The sequence below is a fragment of the Ananas comosus genome, linkage group 19 (assembly GCF_001540865.1).
Source record: "Ananas comosus cultivar F153 linkage group 19, ASM154086v1, whole genome shotgun sequence".
NCBI classification, from domain to species: Eukaryota; Viridiplantae; Streptophyta; class Magnoliopsida; order Poales; family Bromeliaceae; genus Ananas; species Ananas comosus.
This window is the reverse complement of record NC_033639.1, coordinates 928929-948203: the sequence shown is the minus strand read 5'-3', so window position 1 is coordinate 948203 and position 19275 is coordinate 928929. Positions and strand designations below refer to the sequence as shown.

The 19275-nt window shown below is 32.4% G+C and overlaps 1 protein-coding gene across 1 annotated transcript; it reads left to right on the top strand.

Moving 5' to 3' along the window:
- On the top strand, positions 8681-11546 carry LOC109724611 (zinc finger protein WIP2-like). The gene is made up of 2 exons (XM_020253490.1): positions 8681-9532; positions 10796-11546. Exons 1-2 carry the CDS (start codon positions 8906-8908, stop codon positions 11252-11254), a joined length of 1086 nt encoding a protein of 361 aa, XP_020109079.1. The 5' UTR covers positions 8681-8905; the 3' UTR covers positions 11255-11546.

Below are 19275 nucleotides of genomic sequence, written 5' to 3'. Positions count from 1 at the left end.
GGGATATAAATTTTATTCGTATTATATCTGTATCGAACTTTTGCCGAATCCGAATTAACTAATTATGAGTTGGACAACTATTTTAATTCCTCGTGATCAGTATCTTAAAAATTAAAATCAAAATAGATAAATATGATTTACATCATCTAAGGCGGCTATGTATAATTAAAAAATATTATTAAGATTTGAAAAACTATTACTATGGTATATATCAATTGAGCGCTCTCAATTATCAATGATAAAGAAAGATCATAGCATAATTTATTTATGAGAAATATGTGTCCAAATATAAATAAATCTATTTTTCTCTTTCAATTTTGTTAATTAAGTTTGACGACCAAGAAATAGTTAAACCAAACTTCAATTTTTTGAATACAAAAAATATTTTTTTGAAGCTTTATAAAGCCATATGTGTATACATATGCAACATATATGGCAAAAATGATTGTTTAATCAATAACCACTACAATAGAATTATGTTATAGGGACACATGTTTGGGACACTTTTGAGAAAGTGTCCAATTTATGTCAAAACTTAAAAAAAAATTTACTAATGCCTAAATATAAAGTCCAATCTAACAAAAAATAAAAGGTTACTCTACTCAACCCACCTCATCTAGCCCATTCGGCCCGATTACAAACAGGAAATAAAAAAAAAAAAGAAAAATCGATTACCATTTCCTCTTCTCCCCTCACTCAATCGACTGAAATCCTAGACGAAAATCCCTTCCTCTCATCCTCCTCCGCCACCGCAGCCAACGAGTTAGAGTTCCGACGGCTATTAAATGATTAAATAAATATTGGTAAATTAGCAGCACTTTTTTAGATTATAACGACACTCTTTAACTGTCACTATATACCTAGCGATCCCACATATAGCAACACTTTTTAAAAGTGTCGGTAATTTAGCCAACAACACTTTTTTTGATCTGTACCGACATTTAAAAATGTCGCTATCGACCGTTTTTGTTGTAATGAACGTTAATTTAAGAGAGGGGTTTATTGAACTATTTCATAAAGTTTGAATAGTTTATTTGCCAAAATTGAAAGATCAAATGTCTGTTTGCGAAAGAACTAAAACTCATCTAGTCTTCGTAAATAAAATATGCGAGTCATATTTTGATTTAAGATCTTTGTAATAACTTTTAGGGAGAGACATTGTCAGCTTTTGACAATAGGCACGGAGACACCGCATTAACCATCTGGCTCCTGGCATCCTTGCAGAGGCGCAATAGCAGAAGCTCGCGACTATTAGCTGCAAGTCTCAACTTGCAGCTGCTCCTTTCTTATAGTGATTTTTGAAATTAATTAGCTACTTTGATGGATAGATTCGGATCACTTGTGTCATTAAATGATTGGATTCTCCTTTTGGCTAGATTTGTTCAATTTTTTTGAAGAAACTTTCGAATCGTGTAAGTACATATTAGGGCACATGAGGAGTTGCATATATATCTTAAATTTGTAGGACATGAGGGGTTGATTTGATTGCTTTCATTGTAAGTTACATGCAGCTTCCCCTGGCCCCCTCTCTCCTTTTTTTTTTTTTTTAAAAAAAGACAAATGAGAAAGGGGCTGCAATACAAAAAAAAAAAAAAACACATTTTGTAAATATTTACTTTTTAGCCATTCTTTTCTTGACTTAAAAAAAATTATATTTTACTCTTTAAAAATCTTAGTTGATGTATTAGCTATATTTCGTTCATTCCTATAATTTATACTGAAAAACCTTTTCAAATTTATAATAATATATATTAATAATATATATATATATATATATATATATATATATATATATATAATATATATATTATGAAAGAATTTATGTTTTCTTATAGAGTACGAAAGAAGAATTTTGTTATTTCACCTTCTCTATTAATATTATACTATCTGAAAATATTTTGAAATTTTAAAAGGGTAAAAATAGATTTGAAATGTCAGAGAAAAAGTAAAAAAAAATATTTTAAAAAAATGTTTTCTATGTTTTAGACTTTTTTTTTTATGAATACTCGCGTGTGAAGAATTGGCATATGCTTAAATCTTTAGAAGATTCTCCTTATACAACCCAAGAAAGGGACTGTAGATTTTATATCTCCAACCCTAGGATTTACAAAATCAAAATAGGTTATAGTAAAAAATTAAAAAAAAAAAACAGTGACAAGTAGAAAATGATGGCCTTTGAATGGAAATATACACTCTGCTTTAGGCTGTACCTATAGTATTGCTCTAATTTTTTATTTTTTTTTTATTTTTTTATTTTATTTATTTTTTTTTTAATCTTTTTGTGTATGAGTAAATCACATGATTGGTCCTCAAACTATGAGGTGGGTGACAATATAGTCCTTAAACTTTTATTACTATAATTTTTGGTTCGAATATATATAGAATTATTATAATCAAGTCTCACAACCCAATATACTTTGCGAAATATTAATAAATTATTAATTTAGAAGTGATATAATATTTTAATTATTGTCGAATTATCAATCACAATATTAATTTTTATATCACTTTTACATTAATAATTTCATTACAACAAAAACGGTGTATAACGACGCTTTTAAATATCGGTATAAGTTAAAAAAGTGCTGCTGGCTAAATTACCGTCACTTTTAAAAAGTGTTGTTATATGTGGGGTCGCTAGGTAATATATTGACAGTTTAAGAGTGTCGGTATAACCTAAAAAGAATGCTGCTAATTTACCAATATTTATTTAACCGCCAAAACTCTATCTCGTTGGCTACGGTGGCAGAGGAGGAGGAGAGCGAAGGGATCTTCGTCTAGAGTTTCAGTGGATTGAGTCAGGAGAGAAGGGGAGATGGTGATTGATTTTTCTTCTTCTTTTTTTTTTTTTTTTTCCTTTTCTGATTGTAATTGGGCCGAATGGGCTGGATGGGGTGGGTTGAATAGAGCAACTTTTTATTTTTGGTTAGATTGAGCTTTATATTTAGGTCTTAGTAGATTTTTTTAAAAGTTTTGGCATAAATGAAATACTTACACAAAAATGTTCCAAAAATGTGTCTCTATAACCTAATTCTGTTGCAGTGTCATTCTTCCGCAAAAATAAAAATTGTCGTAATTGATAACTATTAGTAGCAATAATTATATTTTGCAACAAATAAGAATTAATTGCTATACATTGTTGCTATAAATTTTGTGATAATAAATGATTTAATAATATGATTTGTATTGCTGCAACAAAAACAACTACTACAATAAAGTATATTTTATAATAATTTAACTAAAACAACAACTACAATAAAATATATTTTATAATAATTTAACTAAAACAACTACTACAATAAAATATATTTTATAATAATTTAACTTTCGATGCAATTAAACTGATATAATAAATAAAATTATTCTAGTTCGTAAACATATATAAAAGTATAGCATTTTATTACATATATAATGGTTTGTAAATTATAGCATTTTACTATCTTATTTCTCAACAGATCCTTAAAGTAAAAATAAGATAAAATACGATGGTAATTAACAAAACAAAACATTCCAAACTATGGGACAGTAAAAAGTACATAAATGTACTAAATCCTACGTAGGAGGCTAATTAAAGTTTGAATTTAATTCAAGCAAAGCAAATTGATCGATTATTTTATAGCAAAAATTATGATTATTTTAAGGGTAAACTTCAAATACCCCTATGTGGTTTCATACTTTCTCATTTTAGTACCCTACGGTTTAAAGTGTATTAAGTTAGCCCTGTGGTTTCACAATTTCTCATTTTAGTACCCTGTGGTTTAAAGTATATCAAGTTAGCACTCTATGGTTTTATTTTTCTATTTTTATTATCTATTTCACTAATTTTTTTTCGTTAAATCAGTGACAAAGTTAAAATTAAATAGTACTAAAGTGAATATTCGATAAACCTAGATAGTTTATATGAAGTTTTTTTGTATATAATTTAACAAAATATTAACGGAGAAAAAAAAATAGTGACAAAGTTAAAACTAAAGGATATGCTAAAGTGAATATTCGATAAACCTAGATAGGTTATCTAAAATTTTTTATAACCACAGAGCACTAAATTGATACACTTTAAATTATAGAATACTAAAGTGAGAAAATGCGAAACCACCGGATACTAAATTGACATACTTTAAACCGTATGATACTAAAATAAAAAAGTACAAAACTATAGGGGTGATATTTGAAGTTTTCTTATTTTAAAGTTTTGGAGCCCATAGTCCAGTTATTATTAAGATCCATCTAACATGACTGGGCAAAGCACAGTTATTACGATACCCACAATCTATACCTATACATTATTTCTCCTAATTTTTTTGCCACGTGGCGAATTCTCCTTCACTTTTTCTCTTCTCTCATCTAACTTTTTCATCCAACGTTTCATCTTCCTAAACTCCCATCTCTCAATTAATGTGCTTACATAATATCATCTCCATCCAATTCTTCATCTTTCTAACCCCCCACCCAATGCTTCATCTTCCTAACCCCCCTATCTCTCAATTAATATGTTTACATGGTTTCATCTCCATTTCTCCTTTTTTTTCATATTGTTTTTTTTTTCTCTCCCATATCTCTCAATTAATATGTTTACATGATTTCATTTCCATTTCTTCATATTTTTTTTTCATATTATTTTTTTTCTTTTTTTTCTTAGCGCACAAAAAGGGCTCATGTTTTATAACTTTTTTAAATTTTTTGTTGTGTGTGGATTGAAATTAGGATTTCGAGGATCGCGGCGGAGCGCTGGATTTGGAGTCAGTGAGAGAGAAGAAGCAGAGGATGTGGATACGAGATTGATATGGTCGTGACTAAAGAGGAGTTCGACACTAGCGGCGAAGGCGATATAAAGATCGAAATTTGCCTCTCCGATGTCAATAGTGCAATGAAGATGTGTGTGGGGTAAAAAAAATTTTATTACTTATTTTATTATTATTACGTGTGATTTATTTACCAAAATTATAAATTTTGTTATATCTATACCTATATCTATTTTATATTTTATATTTATGTTTATTTAAGTTCCATATCAAATCAAAAAATTTAAAATTTTTATTTTATTTATATTTTATATTCTATAGTATCATTCCGCCGCAATGCGCGAGTAACTTCATTAGTATAACATTACAAGCGAAAATAATTAAATAGAGTTTTTTTTTATTATATATAAAGTATTTTTTTTTAAATTTCAAATAGAGCTTAAAATATAAACATAAGTTAGATATTTGGAAAGGAAAGGAAAAGAGACTTGGACACGCCACAAATGTGGACTAGCCATGCGCGAGCCGAGCCGAGCCGGGCCGGAGCAGGGTCGAGCCGTGAGCCGGAGCCGAGTACGTATAATATACATTATTAATTTTTACACGAGACGAGGCGGATACGACGAGGCGAGCTCGGCTTGTCACGAGCCGATCCGACATGGGCGCGCCCACCGAAGAAGCTGTTTCGCTCCCACATCCCAAAGTATATATATGATATATTCATAAATAAATAAAAAAAGGAGCAAAATATATAAATATACACACATGCAAAGGCTATTTTTTTTTACCAAAAATAAAAAAAATTACTTTACTTTTAACCACTAATTACTAATTAAGTTTTCATGAGACAAAAAGAGCTACACAATTGATGTATTGGATATATATATATATATATATATATATATATATATAGTTGAGCTAGAATATTATCGATAGCAAACGGACTCCATTACCATCCATTTGTTTTCGATGGTAGAGCCTCCAAATCGATGATCAGCACCGTTGAACATGATGTATACCACTTTAAGTGCTTAGAAATCAAATTTCAAATCTTTTCGATATTATTTGCCTAATGATTAAAGGGTTTCAAAATTTGTAATTTTAATGATCAGTATGAGTTGTTTTCTCGCTTAACGGCGTTAAGATATCCAAATCAATTAAATTTTTATTAGAAAATTCTTTAAACTATTTAAAATAAGATTTATATTCTTGATCTTGATTATAAGGCTCTTATTATTATTTTTTAAAGAATATTCATTTTCAGCCGTTTATTTTTGTGTCCACTCGATGGATAAGAGAACAATATCGAAAATGCATGAAATTTGATTTCTAAAGACTTCAAATGGTATAGATCATGTTCAAAGGTGTCGATCGTCGATTTAGAAGCTCTATTATTCAAAACAAATGGGTGGCAACGAAGCTTATTTGCTATCGATAGTATTCTAGCTCAACTATATATATATATATATATANTTATCCTACACTTTATTATTATCTTAAATAGATCGAAAAAATTTAAAAAATTAGCAGATTAATTAGAGTATAAAACTTCACTAAAATGAGTTGACATACTCAATTGCAACTCAAAAAAAATAAAATATTTAGATAAAAAGGATATCTCCTATTTTGATAATATTATCAAAATTGATAATTTGTTGAGCAATTTATCCAATTTTTATAATTTTATTGCACTACTTATAGGTAACTTTTTCTGTGAATTTTTTTACAAAGTTTTATAGCTTACTTCAGCAATTATCCCAAATAATTGTATCTACTTAAAATAATAACAAAGTGTAGAAAGATAATTAATGCAATTTTTTATATTTTCTACAATTTCACCAAAGTTTATTTCTGCATATATGTGTCCTCCTTAATTAGCTCCTTCTGTATCATTAGTTAGCACTCAATCCCAAATAGACTCTAAACTGAATTATTTTTTTAATAATGGAAATGATATAAATTTTACCTATATATGGACTTCATCGCCATGTCAAAGTAGTTGTAACATGCATCCAATAAATCAATATATATATATATATATATATATATATAGAGTTGAGCTATGATACTTTTACAAGTATCACCATTATAGTGCTATTAGGTTTTAAGCCATTGGATCTACCTTTTTATTATTAATAGCCATTGGATTAAACACTATTCCACCTACCACCACCTACCACCATCATCTCAACCTCACATCTCTCCATCCAAGGGCTAAAAACACAATATATATATATATATAGTAGGGCTAGAATACTTATAAAAGTATCATGGGGGTGATACTTGTGTTATATATATATATATATATATATATAGTAGGGCTAGAATACTTGTAAAAGTATCATGGGGGTGATAATTGTGTGTTTTTAGCCCTTGGATGGAGAGATGTGAGGTTGAGATGATGGTGGTAGGTGGTGGTAAATGGTAGTAGGTGGAATAGTGTTTAATCCAAGAGCTATTAATAATAAAAAAGTAGATCTAATGGCTTAAAACCTAATAGCACCATGATGATGATACTTGTAGAAGTATCATAGCTCAACTCTATATATATATATATATATAGTTGCATATCTCTCTCTCTCTCTCTCTCTCTCTCTCTTATGGTTTGTGTTGGGGGACAACATCTAGACCTAGCATCAAATCTTGTCTCTCAGCGCCTCTCACTCTCTCACTTGGTAATTTTTTATTTTTCTATTTAGAAAATACTTTTGGACACTCTTTTATCTGTATAATGAACTACCATATACTGTACAAGACAATCCTACTTATAAAATCGATTTAACACTCATTGTTCATATGCATTAATTGTGAAGATAGGTCAGGAGCGAAAATTACGACAAGACACGAAGATCAAAATTATATAAATCTAATAAGGATGAAGTACACCATTAGTTTATAAGAGTAGCTTTTGGGGTAGTGCTAGCAATACTCTATGTTTTGCTTCTGTTTTTAAAAAAAAAATATAATGTTTGGGTATTTGTAGGTTGGGGTAGAGTACATTTCTATGGCCTTTCGCATGGTAGAGAGTAGTTTATGCCTCTTGGTTCTTCTTAATAAATGAGATGTACATATGTACTAGTACTACCATAGGAATTAGAAAGTATTTGCTCTTCCTAGTTATTCCCAATATTTTCTAGTCTATCTCGTTCCCATTCTCTTAATTTTTTAATCCCCAAAATAAATTATGACAATTTCAGAATTTAAAATAGTCGTATATATAAGGTCTAATAAAAACAAACTTTTTAAGCCGGCTATAATATTTTGAATTGTGGTTAATTCCAAAAGGTTAAAAATATGAAGCGTACAAAGATTATAGTAGTTCTAGAATGAATGACTTTTATAAGAAACGGGACATCACAGTTGGTACCAGAGCCAATCATGAGGTGGAAGTATACCAATCATCAACCGAAAGTGTGAAATGAGTCTTGATTGAGTTAGGATTATACAGTGGGAAGAGTTCTACTCTCTAACTGATGACTATTGTGGGTGGAATACTGTTGATTGTTGTGGATGGAATACAACTTTTCACAAGATTGACTAAGGTTAGCTTTATGATGAAAATGTCAGGGTTTAAGAAAAGGAGGAATGTGGCATCCTCAGGACTTAGAATAGTTCTGTATATATATAAGATATAATATGACTAAATTCAATAATAAATTAAAAGGGTTAATTGTGTTTATATTAGAATAATTCTAAAATTAATGACCCTATTGAGAGTGGGGCCTCGCATAAATAAATCTCATCTCGTCTCATTCAATATAGCGTATAGCTCCATCTCTCTCCTTCGCTTTTTCTTCTTTTGTTTTTACTCTCCATTCCACACCCCATCCCAACTTTCCTTTCTCTTTTGTCAGCCAGGTGATTTCCTCCCCCTTCTCTCTCCCCCTTCTCTCTCTCTCTCTCTCTCTCTCTCTCTCTATGCATTGAGGTTCCCTTTGATATTCTTTTATTTGGGGGGTGTGTGTATGCGTGTGTGTGTGTGTATTTTTTTTTTTACTCTCTTCACTCCCTTTACGCTTTTAGCCTACTTTATTTTTGGTGGTTTAGTGCTCTCTCTCTCTTTCTCTCTCTCTCTCTCTCTCTCTCTCTCTCTCCATCTATAATAGTCTCTCCATCAATTAACACAGCTACTCCTCTCCCACAAAGGTTCCCAAGCTATAGCCATGGCAGATCCCTACACCAATTTCTTCAAAGGATACTTCCATCCCAAGAACCCCTTCTCCTCCTCCTCCTCCACAACATCTCCCTCTCCCCTCCCTCTCCCTCAATCCCCACCACCCTCCCCTCCCCTAAGAGAAGCCCTTCCCCTCCTCACACTAAGCCCTACAAACCACCACCACCACCACCACCACCAAGAAGAGGAGGATAACACCTCATGTAGTGCCTTTGAAGGAGGTGGTGATCATCACAATACTGAGAAGGAGAAAGGAGGAGGAGGAGGAGGGGGAGGAGGAGGAGGGTTGGGTTGTAGTAATAGTAGTAATAATAATAATGGAGGAAACAATTATGAGGAGGGTGTGACTGTGGCCCTCCACATAGGGCTCCCAACCCCTGGTGCAGCTGATCTCATCTCTAGGGTTTCTTCCTCCACCTCTGTAGATGATGACAGCAGCAAGATGGAGGGAGAGGAGGATGCCATGGATGGCACTATCCCTCTAGGGTATCCAACTATAGGCAGGCTCACCAAGGGACAGTATTGGATCCCCACCCCTTCTCAAATCCTCATTGGCCCAACCCAGTTCTCTTGCCCTGTGTGCTCCAAAACCTTCAATAGATACAACAACATGCAGGTATACATGTTTTGATCCATAATTGGTAGAGTCCTCTCTCTCTCTCTCTCTCTCTCTCTCTCTCTCTCTCTCTCTCTCTCTCTTGTTATTTAGTGACTTGGGTCTGATCTTTCTATCTATAGGGTTTGGTTCTTTTTCTTCTTTTCTGCTGTTTCTTGTATGGTAAGGGGGAAGAGAGAGAGAGAGAGAGAGAGAGAGAGAGAGAGAGAGAGAGAGAGAGAGAGAGGAACAATATAGCTAGCTTTGTGCTGTTTGTATAGTATGAGTGTGTGGGTCTAATGTCTGGTCCAAACTGAGGCTGAGATCGGGAGTACTACCTCTTCTTTTTTATGTGATTGAACCTCACAGAGGGGGTAATGCTCTCATATATATATATATATATATATATATATATATATATATATATATATATATATATATGCTTTGTGTTTGCACAGTACCTTTTGGAGTTTGTGCTTTGCTTTGTGCTTTTGCAGCTGCTTCTGTTGTAGAGAATACTGAAAAGGAGAACAGAACCCTCTCTCCTCTCCTCTCCTCTCATCTTCTACTCCATCCTTAAATCCTCCATCCCTCCTCTCTCTCTCTTTCTAGATCTCTAGATAGATCTCTCTATCTCTCTCTCTCTCTCTCTCTCTCTCTCTTGTTGCAGTAGCTTTTTTGCTTGCAGTTGCATGTGAGTCCTTAACTTCCAAAATACTTAGGCTGACAGAATCCAACAGTAATACTTCTCTCATTCATCCGAACAGCAAGCTTTGAGATTGGTGAGTTTCTTCTATCCCCAACTTTTCCAAAAAGCCTCTACCCTAGTTATGTAGAATAATCCAAACAGGCCACCTCTCTCTCCTCTCTCTCTCTCCTTCTCTCTCTCTCCCCCCCAACGCAAGAGACCATAACCAAAATTACCTTCTCATGATCCCAAACAAACCATGCTACATCTAAAACTTCTTTCTTTCTTTCTTTCTTTCTTTCTTTTCTTTCTCATTGAGTTCTCATTATTTGCGCTATATATACACATATATACATCTTCTTTGGGCCGGGGCATGGGTATATCACAGTACGTAAAGCATGCACAGCATGTTCTTGATTGAATTCTTATTGTGTGATCGAGCTACATATATATATATATATATATATATATATATATATATATCTCATATGTAGTGCATAAAAATGTTATATATTATGTAGATTGATTGATCTCTCTACATTAATTGTATAATTAATCCATTTTTTCATGAAATTAATTAAATGGTGTATATATAGATGCATATGTGGGGGCATGGATCACAGTACAGGAGAGGCCCCGAGTCCCTAAGAGGAACCCAACCCACCGCAATGCTGAGGCTCCCGTGCTACTGCTGCGCCCCGGGTTGTCGAAACCACATCGACCACCCGAGATCGAAGCCGCTCAAGGACTTCCGAACGCTCCAAACGCACTACAAGCGGAAGCACGGGATCAAGCCCTTCATGTGCCGCAAATGCGGCAAGGCCTTCGCGGTGCGCGGCGACTGGCGCACGCACGAGAAGAACTGCGGCAAGCTCTGGTACTGCGTCTGCGGCTCCGATTTCAAGCACAAGCGCTCGCTCAAGGATCACGTCAGGGCCTTCGGCCACGGCCACGCCGCCTACGGCATCGACTGCTTCGCGGCGGAGGACGACGATGACGAGCCCTCGTCCGAGATCGAGCAGGATTGCAATCACCGACGACACCGATCGCGATGATGATCAATTAATGATGAAGGAAGAAGAAGAAGAAGAAGAAGAAGAAGAAGAAGAAGAAGAATTAAAAGTAAAGGTCTTGCATGCATGCATACATACATATATATATATGTGGCCTTCGCTAGCTAGCTAGTGATTATCATTATTATTATTATTATATGATTAATCATGTTTACGCACTATATGACTTAATTACTCTACTTATAATTTAAGTGCTTTATATATATATATATATAGACCCATTTACAACGACAGTGTAGGAACCTTGATGATCTCAATGTAAAGTTTTGGTTAATGGGACTTTGGATATATATATATATATATATATATATATATATATTGGTAAATTTTGCTTTGGTTAGCTAGCTAGCTAGTATCTTCTACTTAATTCTCTAGCTCTTTCTTCAACTTTGTTGGTTTGTTTATCTTTTGCATGGTGCGTTGGAGAGGTGTGGGCTATTCAAAAGTTCACAAATGCTACTTCAAAAAGGAGGTCTTTATTAATTTAGCAAGGTTACTTAATTACTTTTCTCAAGTTATTATTTCAAAAGAATTAGTGCTCATGTATAGTTTCATTCATGAGATGTTCTCATGCTCTTAATTAATTTTTCTTGTTTTTTCTTTTCCTCATTCTTTTTTTTTTCCCCCTCTTTTAATTAAACTCATCCAAGAGTGGAACCACATTTAATAATGTGAATCCATTGATCTTCACCTACATATATGTAAGCACAACATGCTTAATTTTTGGTTTATCAAAGTGAGGATGAGGGGGGGTAAGTAAATGTCCAAATCTCATGTATGTCTATGTACAGGAAACTCTAATTATCCTTATTAAATAATTACCACAATGAATACTTTAAAACCTAGCTAATTAAGAATTACTTAAAGTACATGATTCTTTGTTGTTCCTTTTCTTGTGTATGGTAAAAACCTTAACACTTTATTAGTTCTTTGTTATTTCTCTACTTTGCCTCCTTAGGGGACACCAGTTAAACTAATTAACCTATCACCACCTTTCCTTCTCATGAATGTGGAGCTCAAAGGACCCAAATTCAAATTTGAAGTAGTGTACCTAGTACTTGGAATTAATTAAATAATTTGGTACCAGATTAAAGAAGGAAATGTTGGTTATTCTACTTTCCTTTGTGCACCAACAAAAGAAACCCTTTTTGGAGCCCTTCATGGTTTATATATGCTTTGGCCATAGAGGAAGAAAAGTTGAATGTATTGTACAGTGGATTCCTATGGCTAAGTTTGTAAGGGAAACAAAGTAGATTTTTCTCATGCTCTCCTTTCAGAGGGCCATGTACCTCTGATATATTCTTATTCTTCTATGATCAGTCATACACTCTCAGCTACAAGTGATAGCACAAACAGTGTTTCCATGAGGAAGAGAGACAGAGATCTAGAGAGAGAAAATAATAATAATAATAAAAAGAAATAGCTAGGCCCCAAAAGTATAGTTTCCCTTGCAGAGGATGCAGTTGCATTGGCTTTTCAAGCCCCTGCATGTACCCAGTCTTTCTTTTTTTCTTTTTTCTTTTTTCTTTTTTTTAATCTCTCTTCTTTCTTTGTTGGATTTGATGCTGTGTTGCTTTAGGTGTAATGGTGATCCATATCTATGTGTTTCTTGCTGGATGGAACATTTTTATACCATGACATATTCAAATCAAATGATTAGCTTGCTTTAAGGAGCAGGAAACCTATGTCTAGTGTGAGAGAGAGAGAGAGAGAGAGAAAGAGAGATGTAATGTATCTAAGAAGGTTTGGAGGGTGAGACCCCTCACCACTCAAGAGAGTGGATCTTTGTGGCAGGTTTTGATCAGATGTTCAGAGAAAGAGAGAGAGAGAGAGAGAGAGAGAGAGAGAGAGAGAGAGAGGGAGGGAGATGTAGTCAACAAAGGCTTTTTGAGAGGTCATGTCGAACTACTATAGTATGTGTCAAATTGCACCCTGTATGTACAAGGACTACTGTGCAGTATAGCAGTACTATGTCTCAAAGAAAGGCCACCAAAGTGACTTAGGCTCCACACAACACTGACATTACTCAAACTTCATACCTTCTTTTGTCCTCTTTTACTTTCCTTTGCCAATTTTTTTTTCTATATTACTTTAGTATATATATATTTTTATTTGTGGTGTGTAGCAAACAAAAGTAGAGCATGATGCGAGAATGCATTGTTGTTGTTTCCTTAGACCAGCAGTTTTAGTGACAGTTACAGTACACATATTATTAATTATGGCAAAGAATTTAGATTTGAAGGTGTGTACATATTTATATTATTACTATGATTAGATTAGAAGTGACAATAACTCAAAATGATTCACCTCAAAATTTACCATGCTTTGTAGGTATTCAACAACTATGTCCCAACCACAAAGTTGGCATTTCTAATACCTAATCTACACCCAGCTAGGATGTTAATTAGTAGGAGATCAACAACAACAATAATATTAGCGATTTTCAAAATCATTCGTCCAACGTATGTTTGCAGTCTTAAGAAGTCTATATTCCTGCTTTCAGATTTAATTAAATGTTTAGCTCAAATATAAATTTTTTTTTTTTTGTTTACATTTCTCTTTGCGCGTTATCGTTCTCAATATCGAAAAGTTGCATACAAAACTTATCTTTAATTTGTGATATTAATATTCAGCCCCTTTCCATAATTCTGTCATAAAAAACTAGATATTCACAAATTCATCTCTAAATATTAGCTAAATGTTTTGTATGGTATAAAAATATTAATTATCCAGGTATTCTTTGCTGCATTTAACCAGTTTATTATTGTTCTCTTCCATCACTCTATTGTTTATAACTTAGAGAGAAAAAAATAAACATCTATAAAATGATTAAGAAAACGGGAAGGGATACTTTTACATCACTTTTGCAACACAGATATATGAAGCAACTATTCCAAGTCCCAAGTTCAAAGTCTAATTATTAATTTTACATTAATTTTAATGAAGATCATTTTTATTAAAGTGAACGAAGTAGGTAGCTTGCTAACTACCTGCATTTTAGCTAGCCTTTTTTAAGTTTTTCAAGCGTGTCAGTGACGCCCCACTTCTCAAGGAGTCATCCATTATGAAATCACTCTAGTTCTAACACGCTCAAAATATTATAATCAGGTTAAGAGTTTTAATCCTATTATATCTTATATATAAAACTATTTGTGCAAATTGTTACTTTGTTGATGGAAATCGATTACTAATAGAGCAATTAATTATGAAAAATATATGTATAGTGAATATATAATAACTATTTAATTTATAAAATTTACTCCACATAACAAAACAAGTTGCCACACGAAACGGGCATGCGCTCTAGGGATGAGTGAATTTTAAAGCATAATAAGAGTGGAAACTCCCACCATGTTTTGGTTTTGTTGTTAATGTCACGGTTTACCCAGACACATACCATCCAACATAACACAAATAACGGATAATTAAGAAGTTACATTTATATATACATATACATAAATTAATGCATACACACATCCCAATGATGATACTTTATTCGAGATAAATAGAAATAGTTATATATGCATGGTTTTAGTTATATTAATTGATAAATAATTTATGTTTTGTTGATCATTAAAATATATAGATATATAAGCCCTCCTATATTTGAAGATAATTAAATTGAATCATATTATTAAGAATTCAGACTCTAGCTTGTTTCGTAACCCCTTAACCATTATTTTTTAATGGATTAAATTTTCATATTACATTTTAATGAGTATGAGTCAAAATTTTCGCTCGTACGTACCTCTCTTAGAATTAATATCTGTTTCATATATATTAGATCGAAGTATCTTGCTGCCACATTAATTTGTCAATTATGTGATCAAGAACAACGCATTGAAGATAGGTACTTCTCCGTACGCCACATGTCATGTTTTTTGTGACCGAGTAAATGGCATGTGTCGCATTCTGATTGGTCCAAGTCTATAAAAAAAACAACAAATTAAGAGCTTAAATATATAATTAAATAGTAATACCCCCAATTTAATTAATTATATGATTAAAGAAAAATCACAAAAAGAAGAAATTAAGGTCTCGTTTGGTATTGTATTTATTTTTTTTATACCTTTTTAAATACTAATTCTATGTAATTTGGTTAGCTTGCGATGCATGCAGCTAAATGGTAACTGACAAGTGCATACTTGATTAAAAAAAAATTTGAAAGCAAAAAAAAAGAAAGAAATTTTCAATTTTTTATTTGTTTGGTGCCAAGTAAATACTTTGAATGAAAAAATTACAAGCAATCTAATTCCTACATTTTTATATACAAAATTCAATTAATTTAAAACCTAAGGCTCTCTATACATGGCCAAAAATATCAATTATATATGAAACAAGCAAGCAAATGTTGCCATATGCAACCTTTATATATGTTGTTGCATGCCCTCTCTCTATATGTTGATCATCAACATAGTAAGGAGAGTTTTCTCCATCCTCTCAATATAGTAAATTATATATAACAAACTCTCTAAGAACTTGGCTATAATTAGCTAGCTATCTATACTCTCTCACACACAACCACATGTCGGATCGTTAAATCATTAATTTCAAAAACTCAAGCTATTAAAAATACGCAACTAACTCATTTAAGGCGTACAGATACAGTATTCACGGGGTCTCCATTGTGACTCGGCCTAACCAGCCTCATACCACTTCGGCCTTATCCAGCCTCATGCCATTTCGAACATGATTCGATCCGACCTGGCCTCCCACAACTGAGTAATTAAAATGCTGACTTCTTTAAACCAACGCGCGCACACGCATAGATGAGGACCCCATCAAGAGATGTATATGTAGTAAATGTCCTTATTTTAACTCTTTTTAGAGCATGAGCTTCATGTATGCAGCACACACCAGGAGAGAATTAGAAAAGAGTAGTGAAACATGCACGAAGGAATTGTCAATGTTGACAAGATGGAGAGAGAGAGAGAGAGAGAGAGGGGGGATCATCTACAGTAGATTGGATTGGATTGGATTGGATTGGATTGGGCACATGAGGACATTTCAACTCTTTGTCCCCTTGTCGGCTTAAAATTCCAAGGGCCAACCCCTCTTCCAACACCAGGTATATACTCTTTAACATTTTTTGTTTTTTGTTTTTGTTTGGTGCCATGTTCATGGCATTTGTTAAGTATAAAAAATATTTAAGCACTGTTCTTTACTAGTTTAAATTTTTAAAAAATAACTACTATTTCATAATATTTAACATGATATATATAAGAGTACGTAGACGGTCGTGAGTTCAAGTCACGTCAGACTCTTAACATTATTAATTTTTTTCCATATAATTCAGGTCCATGTTATTAGCCCAGCAAAAAGTTTTGAGCCTAGATGTGAGTAAAGTGTTAAATATAGAAATATTTATATATACTATATTTTAGTAACTTAAATTTTTAGAAAATAACGGTTGTTTTGTATTATTTAATAGCATTGAATATCTTTTGGGGGTGATGTACTAATAGAGCTTGTTTTATTAGGCAGAGAGTAAATTAATCTAATTAAGTATTGTTTCTATAATTGAATTATACTGATCTCATTTGGGTTTTTCTTTTTCTTTTTTTTTTTTTTAAAGAGAAGTAGCCTTCATTTTATTGGATGTACACATTGCATTTCTCATGTATAAAAGATATCTAATTAAAGATGGAAAATGATTGATTTGACCCTAACAAAACTGGGTTTTCTGTTCAGGACAAAAATTTTATGGGCATAGTTCCCAAACTAATTAGTTTGGAAATTATACGGATCGGCGCCACGTAGCTGATCCGACGACTACGGATGAAAAACCCTGTGTTTTTAAAGAGAGAGAGAAAGAGCAACTGAGAAAGGCATCCGTCGGATCGGCCACGTGGCGCCAATCCGCATAGTCTCCAAACTAATTAGTTTGGGGACTGTGTCCATAAAATTTTTGTCCCTGTGTTCACTCCTTCCTTAGGGCTTGTTTGGTTTGACATAAAAGTGCCAAGAAAATATTTTTTCACGGGGAAAAAAAAGTTTTCTGTAAAAAAAAATACATTTTTTGATGCGCAGTTTGTTGTAAATGAATTAAGTTTTATACTTCTTAATGTTTAATTGGTTTGTTGTTAAAAAAAAAAAAAATTCCGACTATTAATTTGGCTTGTAGGAAAAAAAAATAAAAATTATTTTTTCTCCTTTATTATGATTATGTAAAAATATTTTAAATATTTACTTAAATTTATATTACTTATATATTTACTTAATTACTTAAATATCTATTATATATGCTTGGTTTCATGAGAATCAACCAAACATCGATCCAACTATTGTTTTTAAACTTGAATTAAATAAAAAAAAAAAAGTACGAATCTCTTACTCCGATATTATACAAAATAATGTTAAGCAATTAATTGCTTTTATTCTCCAAAATGTTAAGTTACTAGAGTATAATATTTCTATATCTTATGTAATTCAACAACGGCAACAACACTAATAACAATTTGTTAGCTATTTTACGCCCACTAAAAAACTAGTAATTTTTTAAAATTTTGAAAATTCAAACATTTTGAATTTGGGTTTTATTTCATTTAATCGTAGCATCAAATTTGAATGAGAGGACGTACGTGGTGGTACGTACCTCTGAAAGCGCCATGACATGCACGCAGTTTTGTCATGTTGAAGACTAAACAAATTAAACGGATAAATTGCACCGCTGGTCCCTTAACTTTTAGACGCGTTTCATTTTGGTCCTCGTGCTTTAAGAGCCCATACACTCTTTAAAAGAGTTTTATTTTAATATATCCCTATGCATATTGAGAGTAAAATATATATATATATATATATAGAGAGAGAATTAGACTATTATATTATCTATAGTACCAGAACTCTGGTACTATATTCCTATTTGAATTTTAAAATTAAGGTAGAGAGAGAGAGAGAGAGAGTAGCTGTGCTAAACCGTTTTCTATAATATAATTTCAAAATAGATGATTAGCTCGTTAGACTTGATTTAACATATTTAAAGTATCTAAAAAATAAATTTTGATATTTTTCGATATCATTTACCTAGCCATCAAAAGGGTTCAAAATCAACAGCTGAAAATAAAAATCTCAAAAAAATGTGATATAGCGCTAAAATTTTCGATCAGAGATATCAATTTTGTTATAGATAGTATGCAGAATTTTCTATCAAAATGTCATCTTATTTGAATACTTCTACACTATTAAACTTGAAAATGGTAGACATCAACCATTAAATAGATTTTAAACTCTTTCAATTGCTAGATAAATGATGTCGAAAAATCAAAAAAATTATTTCTTAGATATTTTAAATATGTTAGATTAAGTGTAACGGAGTTAATCGTTGATTCAAAATTTTCATCATTATAAACGACTTAGGAGCATGAAAGCCTTTGTGCTTCTAAGAGTACACAAACCCCTGCTCTCTCTCTCTCTCTCTCTCTCCCTCTCTCTCTCTCTCTCTCTCTCTATATATATATATATATATATATATATATATATATTTTGCCCACACGTAGCGCATATGTATATTCATATACTAAACACTGACCAATTCTTCGTCTCATCACGGATGTATGTTTAATTGTAATATTACACTTAGAATAGGTGTTTATAAAATTACTACTTTCGTGGGCATTAAGGAAATTAACCCAATTTGATAACATATCACATGATTCGAACTCATCGCGCCTATTTGCCATTTCTTATCCAAAAAATAAGATGAAAAAATAACTCACGAACTTATTCAAAGTTTATATTACAATTTCTGACCTATATATATATATTAAAAGTTCCGAGCACGGATATCCGACCGTCCCTAGAGCAAGTGGCAAAGAACTTGATGGTTGGTATCTGAGGTTCCAAGTTCGAATCCTAGTTGATTCATATTTCCAGCTAAGTTTATTTCTAAATGAAATAAACGAAGCGGATAGCGTGCTATCTATCTCTCAAAGAAAATAAAAGTTTCGAGCACGGATATACTATTAAAACATTGTCCTTCAATCTCCTTAGTTAGATAAATAAGA